This window comes from Poromitra crassiceps (genome assembly GCF_964638095.1).
Source record: "Poromitra crassiceps genome assembly, chromosome: 12".
Lineage (NCBI taxonomy): Eukaryota > Metazoa > Chordata > Actinopteri > Beryciformes > Melamphaidae > Poromitra > Poromitra crassiceps.
The window spans coordinates 34,531,650-34,547,881 of record NC_139632.1 but is presented as its reverse complement, the minus strand read 5'-3'; the positions used below and the strand labels follow the sequence as shown (position 1 = coordinate 34,547,881).

The 16,232-nt window shown below is 46.2% G+C and overlaps 1 protein-coding gene across 1 annotated transcript; it reads right to left on the bottom strand.

The window, feature by feature from the left end:
* Positions 1-91: 91 nt before the first annotated feature.
* dph5 (diphthamide biosynthesis 5) lies at positions 92-15,960 on the bottom strand. The gene is made up of 7 exons (XM_083647048.1): positions 15,725-15,960; positions 14,680-14,804; positions 7,952-8,060; positions 2,610-2,730; positions 1,991-2,030; positions 897-1,000; positions 92-604 (listed from the first exon to the last, which is right to left on the bottom strand). Exons 1-7 carry the CDS (start codon positions 15,857-15,859, stop codon positions 372-374), a joined length of 867 nt encoding a protein of 288 aa, XP_083503174.1. The 5' UTR covers positions 15,860-15,960; the 3' UTR covers positions 92-371.
* Positions 15,961-16,232: the final 272 nt, after the last annotated feature.

The window sequence follows — 16,232 nt, the reverse complement described above, 5'->3', positions numbered from 1 at the left end:
AAAACTGCCGCGCATACCGTAATATTGTTTGGCCCGCAACTCTATTTTTCTGTATGCGGCCCACAACCAAAAAAGTTTGGCCACCCCTGGATTACAGGATAACTTCACAGAAAAACAATGATTTATTTTGCACATGATTGCTCAGCATTGTTTTTTTTTTTGTGAAGTTCTCCTTTAAACGTTCCCGCTGTATTTACAATTAGTTAACACCATTAGAGAAGGTAGCAGAACGACTGTTCTAATGATCTCTCTACATAAAAACACAGTCATAGCATTCTGCCCCAAATCATACAGTATAGCAAGCAAACACATTCTTCTTCAAAATGTCTCAAATGTGGCTCGTTGATAGATGTAATGGTTGAGTCAGTGTGTTAGGACGTGTATGTGGAGCTGTCCGTCATGGTCAGCTGATCCAGTGCGTTTGGTTCAGCGGTCAGCCGCAACATGTCCACCTCCAGTGGGTGGAGCAGTCCAGCGACGACCAGCGAATGGAGTGGAGCGCCCAGGTCACATGATACCAGCTGACGCAGTGTGGCCGTGCGGATCAGCTGGTCGTCGGCGCCGAGCCGGGCCACGCCCACACACACCGTGTCCTCAGTCAGGCCTGGATGGGGGGGGGGGACACAGAGCAGTGTGTTATTAGCATATTAGCAGTGCTGTTGATATGAGAGAGAAAAGCACAGACAGCTGAGGCCATGGTTTATAGTGATTTTAGAGTGGCTAAGAGGGGCAGCGTGCCGTTTAAACCCCTCTTAGCTGTTGTAAAATTAGTCTTACTATTGGGAATATGTCAAATAGGCCGATCTCCCAAGATTTTGGCGTGTTCCGTTAAATTCATGTTTAATACGTTTAAAACCTTGCGGGTACCTTGCCCTCCACTGGCCCCACCCACTCACCTGGCTCCTCCCCCTCATCCTTCCTCCTCTGGATGATCTGCAGCAGCTGCTCGGCCGCCTGGCTGACCGTCAGGAAGCGCGGCGGCTCATAGATCTTCTTCCCTCTGACACACACACACACACACACACACACATACAGAAGACCGTTCATCTGTTAAACATCTGTAAATATTTTAATAATGCACCAGGTTCCCTGTACAATTGACTATTAGTTCTTTGAAAATCGCATCCAAGCAAAAATGGTATTTTAACTGAAATATCGATATCGAATCGGAAATTAAATCAAAACCTTGTGTATCGGAATCGTATGGAAAATCAGTGCGATACCCAGCCCTAAGTCATAAGTGATGATTGAGAGCGATTACTTTGTACTTTTGAGTAGATACTTCCTTTTTTAAGGAAATGCTGCATAGTGGGGTTAGGGTTAGGGTTCATGCTGCCTTTAAACAGAGAATTCTCTCTTATAATAGATGCAGCTCCGGCCAGCTCTGCTGCAGGAGGCGGTCTGTGGTCTGGGCGGGGGCGGGGGTGTCATGTAGTCTGGAGGGGGATGTGGGGGGGGGGGGGGGGTCTGTGGTCTATTAGGGGGAGTCTGGTGAGGGGGGGGGGGGGGGTCTGTGGTCAGGCCTGTGGTCTTTTGGACATGTGAGAGCAGAAGCATTTTCCTTGAGCTCATGAGTTGGATATGCAGAGTGTCCCAAACATCGCTGAGGCTCACCTCACTGATTCCACAGGAGCTGGGCCAGAGCTGAGTCTGTTACAGGGTCCAACCCCCCCCCCCCCCCCCTCCAGAGCTGAGCCTGTTACAGGGTCCAACCCCCCCACCCCCCCCCTCCAGAGCTGAGCCTGTCAGGATGCTGTTACAGGGTCCAACCCCCCCCCCCACAGCGATATTTTATGTATTTTAGGCCTTCACCCGCGCATAGACATAGTGGCATCATCAGTGATCAGTGTCACAATGGCTTGACTGACATTACTGACATTGTTCAACTGCCATGGGGGGTGGACATGGTCACGTGTGTGTGTGTGTGTGTGTGTGTGTGTGTGTGTGTGTGTGTGTGTGCGTGCGTGCGTGCGTGTGTGGTGATTCTCACCTCATCATATTCTCGATGGTCTGCTCTTTCATCTTGATGTCTGGGAGGGAAACATGAGATTCGATCAGGTCAGCTTATTATGCCTGCCATCACTTTATGGCTGTTTAAACTCGACGAACGTTGACATTACTCCTCGAGGCGGACAGGCAAGGAGGCGATTGTTTTGCTAGTGGCATTCCTGATTGGCCAACTTGCGCTGTCAATCACAGGGCACTGAGCGCAGTCGCTGATTGGCTCGTCCGTTTTGCAGTTTCAGCCCTCCCAGGGTTTGAGGCCAGACGGTCCCGCAGAACAAAATGAAATGTGAGTTCACGTGAGCGGCTGGTTTACCAGGCTACAAAGTGACCAGTTTGGGAATCGGTACCACTCACTTCACTCAAGTGGACAAATTCTAATCAAGATTTTTGAAAAGGTATATGGCCATAAATGTTAGTACGATAGCCTTTGCAGAATGACAGCTTTGTCACAGTTATCAGCTCAAAAATACAAAAATTAATATATTCAAACCTATGTGTTTGGACTCACACAGCAGATCCAGTGTGTGTGTGTGTGTGTGTGTGTGTGTGTGTGTGTGTGTGTGTGTGTGTGTGTGTGTGCATGTGAAAGTGTGTGGACTCACCCAGCAGACACAATGTGTGGAAGCCGTTGGCTCGGTTCTTCAGGATCTTGTCGTAGAAGCTCTCTGGTTTCCAGCTCTCCGTCCAGAACACAATGGACACCGTCTCCCCAAAGTTATACAGCTACAGACAGACAAGACAGACAGACAGACAGACAGACAGACAGGCAGACAGACAGAGAGACAACCAAAAAAGACAGACAGACAGAGAGACAGACAGGCAGACAGACAGGCAGACAGACAGAGAGGCAGACAGACAGGCAGACAGAGAGGCAGATATTGAGAGTTGAGTGAAGTTGTGATAAAAAAAAATCCCAGATTTTTTATCCCATTTTTTATCCCCCATTAGTGCTAATTTAATTTATTTATCCTGGTTGCTACTCCACCCTCTGCCGATCTGGGGAGAGCCGAAACTGGCTCCATGCTTCCTCCGAGACATGGGCAGTTAGCCAGCTGCTTCTTTTCACCTGGCAGGAGAAGCTTCACTGGTAGGACATAGCATGTGGGAGGTTCACACTATTCCAACCAGTTCCCCTCCCTCCGAACAGGCGCCCCTAACGACCAGAGGAGGAACCACATTAACAACCAGGATATTGCATGTTTTGGTGAAGGGGGTTCCTATATGAAGGAAGCCCCCGGGAGGCACGGGGAGAACATGCAAACTCCACACAGAAAGGCCCTTTTGACGAGGACATGCGGACGGGCACGCATTCCTTCAGCGTTCACCACGTCCCAGGTGGGAATCGAACCCAGGACCTTCGAGCTGTGAGGCGACAGCGCTTACCACTGCACCACCGTACCCCCCTGAAAGTTGAGTTAAGTTGTGGACCAGTGATGTCATTCATGCACAAAATCACTGGTCCACAAGTTTACTCAAATCAACCCTCAATAACTGTAAAACTAAATGAATGACAGCAAAATTGTTTAGTTTTCAGATAATATACTGATTTTGTAATGATACAAAGCTGGTTGAAAATCGGCGGAGTGTTCCTTTAACCCTTCGCTTTAGTTTTACTGCATTACGTTACCCACTCGCTAGCTAGCTAAATTGTTTGATACTGGTAGTTAGATGCCAGCATAGCAGATGCTAGCAACGTTGCTTAGCAGTGTGCTCTCATGACTCCACCACGTGAAGGCCAAGCATATCGTGCAAACCAGTGATTCCCAAAGTGTGGCCCGCGCCCCTCTGGTGGGCCGTGGAGGTACTGCGAGTGGCAAAAATAATCAAAAATAGGCGGACGTGTTTGGATGAATAGAACTACTAAATGGGCCGTACATGTGTGTGTGCGCCTCCAGCGGCTGTACTCAGTTGTTCGGCTGACTGGAGTGCATCTCGCGCCCGTTCCGACCATATGAAGGCTTTATTCAAACACCTCCTGAAATTCACCAGTCATCTCCCAAAGCACAGATGAGTCTGTATCCAAGCACAGCGCTATTTTAAAACTCCAAGTGTATCCAAATAACACATAACAAATAACATCTTGAATTAATCATCTCTTTTACTTTCGTTTTGTCAATGTCGGAGGTTCAGTTTAGAATTAAACTCCTTAGATGCAGCCTGTTTATTTGATAGGCTATTTAAATGCGGTTTGGGTTTATAGAAACAGACATAAAGAACAGGTGCCCCGACCGACCAGAGGAGGTGCCAGTGCAGCGACCAGGACTCATACCCCACCGGCTTCCCACTCGCAGACATGGCCAATTGTGTACGACCAAGCCGGAGGTAACACGGGGGCTCGAACCGGCGACCCTCATGTTGGTAGGCAGGGAATATACTGCTGCACTAGCCAGACGCCCTGTCTCTGCTGCTTCAGCCATTTTGTAAAGCATGGAAAGCCAAAGTGTGAGTGGGCGGGGCCAAACAGCAGGTCTGATGGGATAGCAGTGTGGTCGCCGTACCAGAGGGAACGCTCAGTTGCCTAGACCGCCCCTCATTAGCATATTAACAACCTCCCACTGGAGAGGCTCCCGCTCCGCTAGCGGCAGCGCTAATCTCAGTGTTACGGGACGGGAGGGGGGGGGGGGGGGGGGGGGGTTAGGGTTAGAGCAAGGACCTTAAAAAAGAAGGATAAGACAACACTGACGTTGCAGCGTTTGAATTTTGCATTGGGGCCAGTTCTATTGAAGTGAATGGGGCAGGCAGGGTAAGTCCCACTATAAACCATCATATCTGTGTCGCTTCACCTTTGATTGAAAAATGCTTCCAGCAGATTAAAGAAAACACATTACGTGATGTATACCCTACACGTATGTATGTTACACCTTCAACTAAATTCTAACATACATTCATATAATACAAGAAATTCAGATCACCTTCCACATAACCAATTTTCAATCCATTACAGAGATGCCAAACTATACTACTATGGAACACTCATATCAATATTGCCAAACATGTATTATCTCCAAACTCTTTCAAATCCAAACTTAGAATCTCCCTGATGATCACACATAGCCCCCCACACACGCACATTACAAATACACCTCACAGCCTTTTTAACTGCCTATACTTCTAGTGGTGGTAGACATTTAGATAAATCAAAATATAACGAGTTTTAAGGCTCGAACCAAGCCAAAAAGGTTCGGGGGGAGGACCCCCCACCCCCCACCCCTGTTGTTATTTTTTGTTCTCGCTTAAACTGAATATTTTATGGTCACTCAAGATTCTCTGGAAGACTTGTTGGCTTGGTTCAAGTCAAGCCTTAAAACTCTTATTTGGATTCGATTTATCGAAATGTCTATGGAGAAAATAGATGCCGAACTTACTTCCGGGGCAAAATACGTCACGAAAAGTCACGTGCCTGTTGAGCTCTATACACAGATATATTATACTGTATATATATAGTGTATAATATAATTTATAGTAGTAGCATAATTTATAGTAGTATAATATATAGTGTTATATTTCTATCGCTATGCATTACCTTGCAATTTTTTTGTTTTATTTTGGTTGATTTAAATCTGCACGCTTGTTCTCCTTATTATTGGTCTCCAAACAGACCGTGGCTCTGTCCAGCAGCTGCATATAGCTCAACTCAAGTCCCTGTTCGGTCCAAAATAGAGCTAGATTAGCAAACTACACCATGATACACAGAGGTGTAGTGCTATCTTGAGAAGTGAGGGAACGCACCTATTTGCGGAACACCCCCCTCCCCCAGCACACGCACAGGTCCCCCCGCACGCACACACGCTACAGTGACACACACACATAATTTATTGTGTCCTCTAGACACTGCAGAAGTAGCCCATGACAGAGTCAGTTATCACAAACAGCTAAGCTAAACAAGTCTCAAGCATCACGCAAGTTGCACAAGGCTGCATAATTGATCATTTGGCACGGCGGCTGGCATTTTTAGCAAGTAACTTACCATTTTGTGGCGAATTCTGGCGTTGCAAATTGCAATCTGGTGATTAACGCTAACTTTTGATTAGCGTTAATTGAAAATAAATCTCGGTAATGTAACGTGCACTCCATAGTAAAATGTACACCGCTTGCGCATGTGCAGAAACTGAGAAACCGGACCGGTGTGCTTCCGTGTGTAGCTGATTTGGCCCAGGGGGCGTGTGCCTGCCTGGTGCCAAAACAGCTTTTAACATTGTTTCTAAATGATTGTAAACGTATCTTTTTCGCAACTGGTCCGAAAAATGAAAGGATGTTTGGCTGCCTTTTCATCTTTTTTTTATCTCGTCAGGTACTGGGAGAAAAAAAACATTTTGATGCTTAAAATGCCACTACTAGCTAGTTAAGGTGGACCGGTGGAGTGTTTCCCTCTTCCTTCAAGCCAGAGTTGATACCATGTGAATCATTCAGCCCACCTTAAATTTAAGGTGGAACGTTTCCTTCTTCCTTCAAGCCACGACTCACGAGTTGATGCCATGTGAATCATTCAGCCCACCTTAAATATAGACGAATGACAACTTTGTCCAGATTCACTCGTTTTATTGGCTCCACATACACACACACGTTGACACACACAAAACACTGCTTGGAGAAGTATGGGAACGCCGTTCCCACGCGTTCTGCCGGGACTACACCACTGATGATACATGGTGGCATCAGTCAACATCTCGTGATGTGTTTTCTTTAATCTGGTGGAAGCATTTTTCAATCAAAGGTGAAAGGTCACAGATATGAAGGTTTATAGCAGGGCCCTTAACCTGTCCGGCCCATTCACTTCAATAGAAGTGAATGCAAAATTCAAACGCTGTGATGTGAGTGTTGTCTTATCCTTTTTTACGGCCCTCGGTTAGGGGGGGGCAGTAGATCAGAGGCGGGCCGACAGCTGTGGCCCCTCGGCTCACAATGGGCCCCTGACAGCTCAATGCGCCGGGCGTTATGGATGGGCGGGACAGGGGGGGGGCTTATGGATGGGATGGGGGGGGGGGGGGGTTATGGATGGGACGAGCGAGCGCAGAACGCGGCTCTCACTCAGCACAAAGAGACTCTTAATGTAATGATGGCAGCAGATGGGGCAGAGCTCAGCCTGCTGACCTACCTGCATTACGGCTGGCCGATAATATGGCCCTAAAATAATATCACCATATAGAGAGCCAAAGTCACACCCACTCCCGGATTCGGCATACGCAATGGAAAGGAATTGCTTCAAAATGTCCCCATTCTCTGGGGTGGAGTTGTACAATCTCTACAACCCAGTTTCCCTGGGGTTGTAGAGATTACTTGCAAAACCCCATTTAATGTCCAGCTTGCACAGGTTACCTTAAAAAGCCCATTTAATGGATAAGCCTGGGGTCTCCGAGGCCTGGGTGGACCCCAGGACCCTGCGGAGGTCCTGGGGTCGCTTCGGGGGGTCTCGAAGGGGGTCGGAGACGGCAGGCCCTAACCTCTCCCACCCCTGACCCTAAACCTAACCTAACCTGGCCTAACCTAACGTAACCTAACCTAACCTAGCCATGTCATCCTTCCTGGCTGAGGCTACTCTGTGAGCAAGGCCTGACTTAAATGGCCGGTCACACAGGGACAGGTATTCTGCTATAGTAATATAGTGCCCAGTGCTCCACACACAGTGTGGCAACTTCGTGCGCAGCCTTAAAGGGAATTGCCCTTGGTGATATATACAGTATACTGCATCATGTACTGGCTATGCACATTTTCCACATTTTGCAGGGTCAATGTGATGCCCGCAGCCATCAGCTCCACTGTTCTTTATGGCTGCTGAGCGGTTTGGCGCCATTGATGTTATAAGTCATCCACTGTTAAGACCGTGGTGACGGGCTGAGTTTGTTTAATACATATATATTATTATATTATATATTAATATACAATATTATTATACATGGTCCCTTATAAATAAACAAACAAACAAACAAATAAGGCACAGCCCTACCTGCAGGCCGCAGCAGCCCACCGCGTTCATGATGGAGGCGTTGTGGATGACCCGGTACGGTATCCCAGCATGCACCGCTCTCAGGACCAGGTCGCTGTGGGTGGTGGCCCTGCACCAAAACACACATTTATTTATGTTTATTATACCTTTATTTATGCTTATTATACATTTATCAATGATAATTATACCTTTATTTATATTTATTATACCTTTATTTATTTATACCTTTTTCTTTCCTTGCACCAAAACACACATTTATTTATTTACGTTGGTTATACCTTCATTTATGTTTATTATACATTTATTTATTTGTTTATTATACCTTTATTTCCATGCACCAAAACATACTTTTATTTATGTTGATTATATCTTTATTTAACCAGAGAACCAATTCTCATTTACAATGACGACCGGGCCAAGAGGCAGCAACAGAAGGCAAGTCGGTACAAAACATTCAACCCGTTCTCACTCCGAGCGCGTACAGTAGCTGATTGACGCTTTGTCACGCCTCTTGTAATTGGTTGTTACTAACATGGTACCCTTGAGCAACAAATGAAATGACTTGGGCTTTCAACTCAACTCCAGTGTAAAACCCATGGTCGTCATATTTGACTACCAAGCGAAGTAGTGCAAAAGCATTTGAACTAAGGCCATGTCCACATGGAGACGAGTTTAGGTGTATCCACTAAAGTTCTTTCTCGTATAGACGTTTCGTCCAGACGGAACCAGCGTTCTGGGAGTATACGTTCTGGGAGTATACGCTAATTTTTTTAACCGGGTCCCAGGATGAATAAATCTGAAGACCCACCCTTGCATTTCCGTGTTTACAAGCCATACGCATCTTTCCTTTACCGATGACGCCATAGCCCCACCTCTCTCCGCCAGCAACAATTTAGGCTTACAGTGCACTAGCGTTCGTGCTACAGCAGCTACTGAGCCTGTTAGGGCTCTTGCAGCAAAGTATAATGCTCCTCTATTACCACCGTCAGCAACAAGTGGACACGGAGAACAGCGTGTACAACATCCTCAGGGCTCCACAGCTGACTCTTCCCATCCACCCCTCCCCTCCCTTCATCGGATATATTTCCCAGAAGGCTTAGCGGCGGCTAAGTTTTTACAATAACACAAACAAAATCAGGCTAAACGTGTTAGAAATAATATTTAATTTTAATACAACATGCAATTCTGGAATATTTTAATATTGGACAAAATGAAATGAAATGAAATGTAAACCCTGAGTGTAATGGACATCCTCGGGATGCTCTATATATATCCCTCGCAAATACAACGTGAATAGTGAAGTGAGAGGTTTGACGACCACACGGCACTACAGCGCCACTTACCGGCCTGGCATATATACTACAACGGCTTCAGTGGTATTCAGTGGTTTCATGTGGATACACACATTTCTTGAAACGATTCCGTGTTTATGGAAAACGTTTCTTAAACGAGAAAAAAAAAAGATTGCTTCCGTCTCCGTGTGGACATGGCCTAAGCGTTACACTATTGTGGTTCTCAAAAATATTATCGCAGGTTTGGCAGGTCTGCATGTGCCCCTTTTTAACATTGAGCACCTTTAAAGGTCTCTGCACGGCCCTGCTGAACACAAAGTTCAGCTGTTTCATAAACTTGTGTTAACCACAGCACTTATTTCATGCATTTAACTGAAATTCCCATACAAAAATCCCATTTCCCCCTACATACCAGCAGCACAGGGACTTGTGGCTTTACAAGCCTGCAGAAATACGTCATCCCTATGGTACTCTATGGCAGTGGTTCTCAAACTTTTTTCACATCAAGGACCCCTAAACTGACACAAATTAGACCATGCCGTGGTCTAAGCAAAACTCTTATCAAATGTCACCACGGACCCCCATTTGATAAGATTGTTGCTTTATTGCTTTTAGATGTTTTATTGCAGAAAGTGTATGAACCCCATGACCAAAACAATCCTACATTCTGTCATTATGGACGGAATTATAGTGAAAATAAATCATCCCTTTTTTGCCGGGGACCCACTGGAACACCCTCAAGGACCCCACTTTGAGAACCGCTGTTCGTATGGTTTGTCATTTGTGGGTCCCCAGAACAAAGTTTTGAAACCACTGCTTTAATCCATCCAGTGTTTCCCCTAACATTCTACAGGCCTGGCGGGGCCGCCAGGCCAACGGCGCCCCCTGCTCTCCCCAAAATTTCAATAAACCGTTATGGCATATTATTACAATACAACAATACTGGTGTTGACAGTAATAGAAGATGCCAAATCATTCAAAACAATAAGCCTTTTGCTTTTAGGAGCATCCTGCCAGCGTGCTGCGCTGTTCCAAAACCTGTCAACGTGTGTCATTGCCTGGGAAACGCACATCCCATAATACAACCGTTCGCATCGCATCCCATAATATGATGATACCGTAAATTCCGGACTATAAGACGCACCGGTGTATAAGCCGCGGGACCAAAATTGACTATTTTTTTCTTCTATAAGCCGCACCGGACTATAAGCCGCGGGTGTTTTGATGTTTAATTACCATATGAAAGGGTTCGTGCACAGAGAGGAATGTCGGGAAAGAGATCGCTGTTTGGGGAAGCTCCCATTTATTAACATTTCAACAAAACAAAACAAAAGTCAGGTCACTAATCCCCAGACAAAATCACACAACAATAGGCTACCGTATATGTGCAGCAAACCTGTAACCAGAGAAGTCAAGTCACTAATCCTCGTCTTCCTCTTCTTCCTGCGTACTGAAACCACCAAAGTCCTCATCTTCAGTGTCGGAAACGAACAGGTTCAGGGTGGCTTCGTCAACCACTCTCCTCTCTCCTTCAGGTGCCATGGCACGAGTCCGATACCTCACGAGTCCGACACCTCACGAGTCCGAAAAAAGAGGCTAACTTCCCCCAGACCCTAACCCAAAACCTAACCTCTCCCACCCCCACGCCTAAACCTAACATCCCCCAGACCCTAACCCAAAACCTAACCTCTCCCACCCCCACGCCCAAACCTAACCTCCCCCAGACCCTAACCCAAAACCATGAGGTGTCGGACTCGTGAGGTATCGGACTCGTGAGGTATCGGACTAGGGGGCAGTCCCCGTGGCGTCATCCTCTTCATCCCGCAGCAGTCCAGCGTTTTGGAACCCGTTGGTAATTGTGGATGTTTTCACACTCCTATAATATTCCGTGATCTTCCTTTGTGTGAATTCGCCGAAGTTTGTGATTTTCTCCTGATAGTCGGGAGGGAGTTGTTCAGTAGTTCTCCCCCGGACGGACAGTCCCTTTTGCCCAGGTTACGCGCGGCTGCTCTGTTTGATCGGCGGCTGCTCTCTTTTAATGCGAGATTGACTGCTTTCAACTTGAAAGCTGCCTCGTGTGAATTTCTGCGTACCTTCCCCATGGTAAGTGAGAGTGTTGCTTCTACTGCTCGTCTTGTTGTGAATATTCCTTGATCTTCCTTTGTGTGAATTCGCCGAAGTTTGTGATTTTCTCCTGGTAGTCGGGGGAGGGAGTTGTTGCCCGAGTGGCCGTTTGCTTACCGTAATTACCATATGTAAGTGGTCACGCACAGAGGGGATTGTCGGGAAGAGATGGCTGTTTGAGGAAGCTCCCATTTACCGTATTACAACATTTCAACAAAACAACATAACACAACACCACCGTTGTTTATTTTTACAGTGCACACAGTGTCCGCGGTGTGGTGAAAAGAGGGCAAGAGAGGAAATTAAAACAGAAGTGGATTTATAGTTAGAAAGAGTGCTAAAAAAGAGAGATTTTTTTTTTTTTTTTTTTTTTTTTCTGAAAAAATCCATAGATAAGACGCACCGTTATATAAGCCGCAGGGGCCAAAAAACGGGAAAAAAGCCGCGGCTTATAGTCCGGAATTTACGGTACTTGGGATGCCATTGCGAACACAGGGTAGCTAAAAGTTTAGCGCCGCCAGCGAGGGCCCTCACCGTTGCGGTCGGGGGGTACGTTTCGAAATCCCTCCAAGTCTCAAGATATTTCTAGGGGAAACACTCTGCCATCGTTACACGGAAGATTTCCACATGTGTGAAAACAACGCCTCTTGTCTGAAAGGGTAACTCTGGGGAATGTCCAGACCTGACTCAATGGACACAGTGTGAAAGTGGCTCTGCACATGATGCGAGCAGGCTTTCTGAAAGCCTCTCTCTCCGGCTGCAGCTCCTCTCTGTTATTATCTCTCTGAGAGGAACCCGCAGAGAGAGAGAGAGAGAGAGAGCGGGCCGGCCGGCCGAGCCCACTGACAAGCGCTCGCTGGTTTTTGGGGAGAGGAAAATCGCTGAGCCCATCGCAGAGAAGGTCTGGCAGAAAACACTCTGTGGTCAGTTACAGCCAGAGATGGGAAAACTACACGCATTCTTTACTTGAGTAGCGCGGTACAGTTGAAGTAAAAAAGAAAGAGTACTCAAATGTCTCAAAGTAAAACGTATTTCACATCATATGAATATAATTTGAAGACTATTAAACTTAGAAGATCCCCTCCAAACATGTTTTAAGGTGTATGAAAGACTATACTGTACGTTGATTACTAATTTGTGTGATATGGTTTTTCCATCAAAAAGTTCAATTCCCTCATTAAAATCTGTAAAATGACATCTACTCCTTCTCATTAGGCTACACTGTTCCACAAGAGAGAGAGAGGCGGTCGAGTGAGCTAGACCGTGCGAGAAGAGAGGGAGCTGTAGTGAGAGAGCGTGACACGAGAGAGACAAACGACGTTACATGGTTTTTGTCTGTCATGTATAAAAACTAAAGTAACTAGAACGACCGCACCGGGGTACTCCGCCAACAAGTGAGTAGTCCACATCCATGTCTGTCCAGACTTTGACATTTGAGCCAAATGTGAAGACATTTCGTCAAGGTGTTACTGAGATATGGCGTTAACAAGCTTGAAAATGGTGTTTGTGAGGTCACAGTGACCTTAACCTTTGTCCTTTGACCACCAAAATCTAAGTAGTTCATCCGTGCGTCTAAGTCGACGTTTGAGGCAAATTGGAAGAAATTCCGTCATGGCGTTCCTGAGATATCGCATTAAAGAGCTTGGAAATGGGGTTCATGAGGTCACAGTGACTTGAACTTTGACCTTAACCACCAAAATCTAATCACTTCATCCTTGAGTCCAAGTGGAGGTTTGAGGGCAATTTGATGAAGTTCCGTCAAGGCGTTCCTCAGATATTGCGCTAACGAACATCAGACGGACGGATGGACTACGGACGGACGGACAACGCGAATCCATAATGCCTCCGGCCTGGCTATCGCCGGCGGAGGCATAACTAGCCTGTTTTGGAAATGTACCGTAAGGAATTGAAAGTACAGATATATGGGTTAAAATGTAGGGAGTATAAGTAAAAAGTTCTCAGAAAAATAAATACTCAGTAAAGTACAGATACCTGAAAATCCTACTTAAGTACAGTAATGAAGTATTTGTACTTAGTTACTTCTCCTCTCTGTCTGTGGTCAGATACAGCGGAGCTCTTTCCAGAAGACTTAATAGGCTGCGACAGCAGGCTCTGTGTGGAATCTAGAGTACCGCAGGAATTACGTATTTTTGTAGGCTTACAATAGAGAGCCAAAGTGAACATCACTTCCTGCTTTTCTCCCTGTACCAGCATGTGAAAAAATATGAATGGTGGTGAATGGAGCGATACGCTACCTTTTTGATCCCATTTGAATTGTGCCACGGGAGTACACATATCATGTTTGTCAATGTAAAAGATAACTCTGCAAGTCTAGATAAGTCGCAGTTTGAAGGTTTCAGCCCGATCGCACTTGAAACGGCGTAGCTGTGGCCGGACACAGAATTGAAACATACATACAAAAATATCGCCCACACACGTTAACCATCAGCAGGGTTTCCGCTATATACATTTAGTAGCGGCGGCCCGCCGCTGCTAAATCCTGGCTGCCGCTGCTTCAAAATAATATGAAATGTCATGAAAAATGTCATGAAGTCACTATTACACAAGTCTGCGAGCTTTTATTTTGAAACACTGGCGTATGGCCAATATGCCAATATGGGGAATACTGAATAATGTAGAAAATGTGCTTGGATCGAGCAGAGCGGGCTCTGGCATCGTTTACAATACTTTCAACACTACAGCACAGCTCTAGTTTAGCCAGGTATTACTTGGTCACTTGGTTGGGGGAAATCCATGGGGGAAGTCCCTTGATATTAACGTGGTCCATATTAATTAGCCATGTGCTTCAGCTGTGCTCACACTGGACATCAACACTAGCAGGAGACTTCTCCCACTCCCACAAACATACAGAAATGTTATGCGTAACGTTAACATAAAGATATAACATCTTACTGAGAGGAAGAGACAGCAGCCATCGCTAACAGCTAAGCTAAGTAACTAGCCAATCAGAAAAGCATGTAAACAGCCGTGGGAATAGTGAGAAAGTCAGTAAAAGAAGGAGAGAGCTGTGAGTGCTTGTGCAGAATTAGTGCAGGTTTAAGTGTACAGCGGGTAAATGAGCTGCTGTGATGAAGAATATAGCGAGATTAACCAGGTTGAGGCAGAAAATACACTATCACAGCTGCAGCAGCCCAGCAGCCATATCCTCCAGACTCCAGTAAATAGGCGGCCTCCTGCACATGACGCCTTCATGGTGCCTCGGTAAAGTCTGCACACGAGTGTAACCTTGCGTCCCACCAGGCTCTCACCCGAATGGATCACCCACCACAAGGAGTTGACATCAGAACTCACCCAAACGGGTCGCCCACCACCAGGAAGGCCACGTCAGTGACATCAGCATCTCTCAGGATCTCATCCGCTTCCTGTTCTACCAGATCTCTGTCTGCCAGGATCAGCTCCCGGCCATAGAACTCTTCCTGAGGAGAAATACACTGCTTAGCATCCAGCTAGCTAACAAAAAAATTATATTCCGCTGTGAAACAACCGTTTAAATCCAGTATTTTGACAGCAGGTGCCAAATTTACAGCAGAGTGTGTTTTATCTAGTATCACGGGCACACACACACACACACACACACACACACACACACACACACAATGAGGCATTGTGACAAGACTGATCAGTGATGTCATAGGGGGGCACACACACACACACACACACATATTGTGACATCACTGATGCAATAACATTTACTGAGCAACACTATAGGGCAGGTGAGGCCACGCAGCAGCCGAGCTACGGGCGATCAGTGATGATGTCAAAAGTGATGTGATAAGGGCACATGGAGGCATTGTGACAAGACTGATCAGTGATGTCATAGGGGGGCACACACAGTCCTGCCTAAACTACTGGCTTCCATAGGGAGACTATTAGAGCAGATAAGTCTGTTAGCCAACTGTCAAAACTTCACATATTCACAGGTAACACACACCTATAGACATTATTATGACCCCAGAGAGGCTTTTATGGGACACGTTACATTTACCTAAAAACAATCTTTAAAGACGACTGTAATGTATTGTAGACAACGAACTAGCTACCACTACATTTAAGCCAGATTACTAGTAAGACCAGCTTTAAAAAGGAATTCAGAACAGCAATCTTTCAGAAAGAAATCAGTTTAGAATGTAATGTTTTAACAGCTAGTAGACTCTAGATAAATCTGTTAAATCTGACTTGTTGAATGAAATGTTACAAATCCCCTGGCTGTAGACTATATAGGCGGACGATCAAAATAAAGTGTTAGCTGCTAACTTAGCTAACTAATGCTTCACTGGACACTATATTGGGCAGGTCCTGCGGTAATAGGAAGGGGGTAAATAAAGGCTAAACTGACCAGCGCCTCTTTGCCCACGGTGAGCACAGAGGTGTAGGCCTCCAGGTATGCTCTGGAGCTCCTCCTCACAGCCTCCAGGCCCTTCACCGTGATGTCCGAGGCGTCTCCCAGACCCAGGCCGACCAGGAGCAGCATGTTGCGGGCTGAGCCAACCACCACACACCGCTGCGCTGATCACAGAGCTAACACACACACACTGAGCCAGCGTCCATTCACGAATCTGCCTCTGCTCTGTCGTCTGATCCTGCAGTCTGCTTTAGCGTAGTCGTAGTGCATTCACAAACAACATTCACGTGTGGTCTCATTGAACCAACTGACTTACGGCTAGCCGTAAATTGTTTACATTTTACGACAGAGGTAGCAACGATGCGTGATTTCTAACCCCACATAGGATAAGCAAGCAATAACCACGCCCTGTGGCGCCGGGATTGGCCAGGAGCATTGAAGCTTGGGACTAAAGCGCCTGGGGGTTTTCATCTTTTAAAATAAAGATGTTTAAAAAACTATT

Coding starts and splice junctions, on each gene's coding strand:
- dph5 (XM_083647048.1), bottom strand. CDS start 15,859: ATGCTGCTCCTGGTCGGCCTGGGTCTGGGAGACGCCTCGGACATCACG. Junction 14,805..15,724: donor CCGTGGGCAAAGAGGCGCTG/GTCAGTTTAGCC, acceptor ATTTCTCCTCAG/GAAGAGTTCTATGGCCGGGA. Junction 1,001..1,990: donor ACCATCGAGAATATGATGAG/GTGAGAATCACC, acceptor TGTGTGTGTCAG/AGGGAAGAAGATCTATGAGC.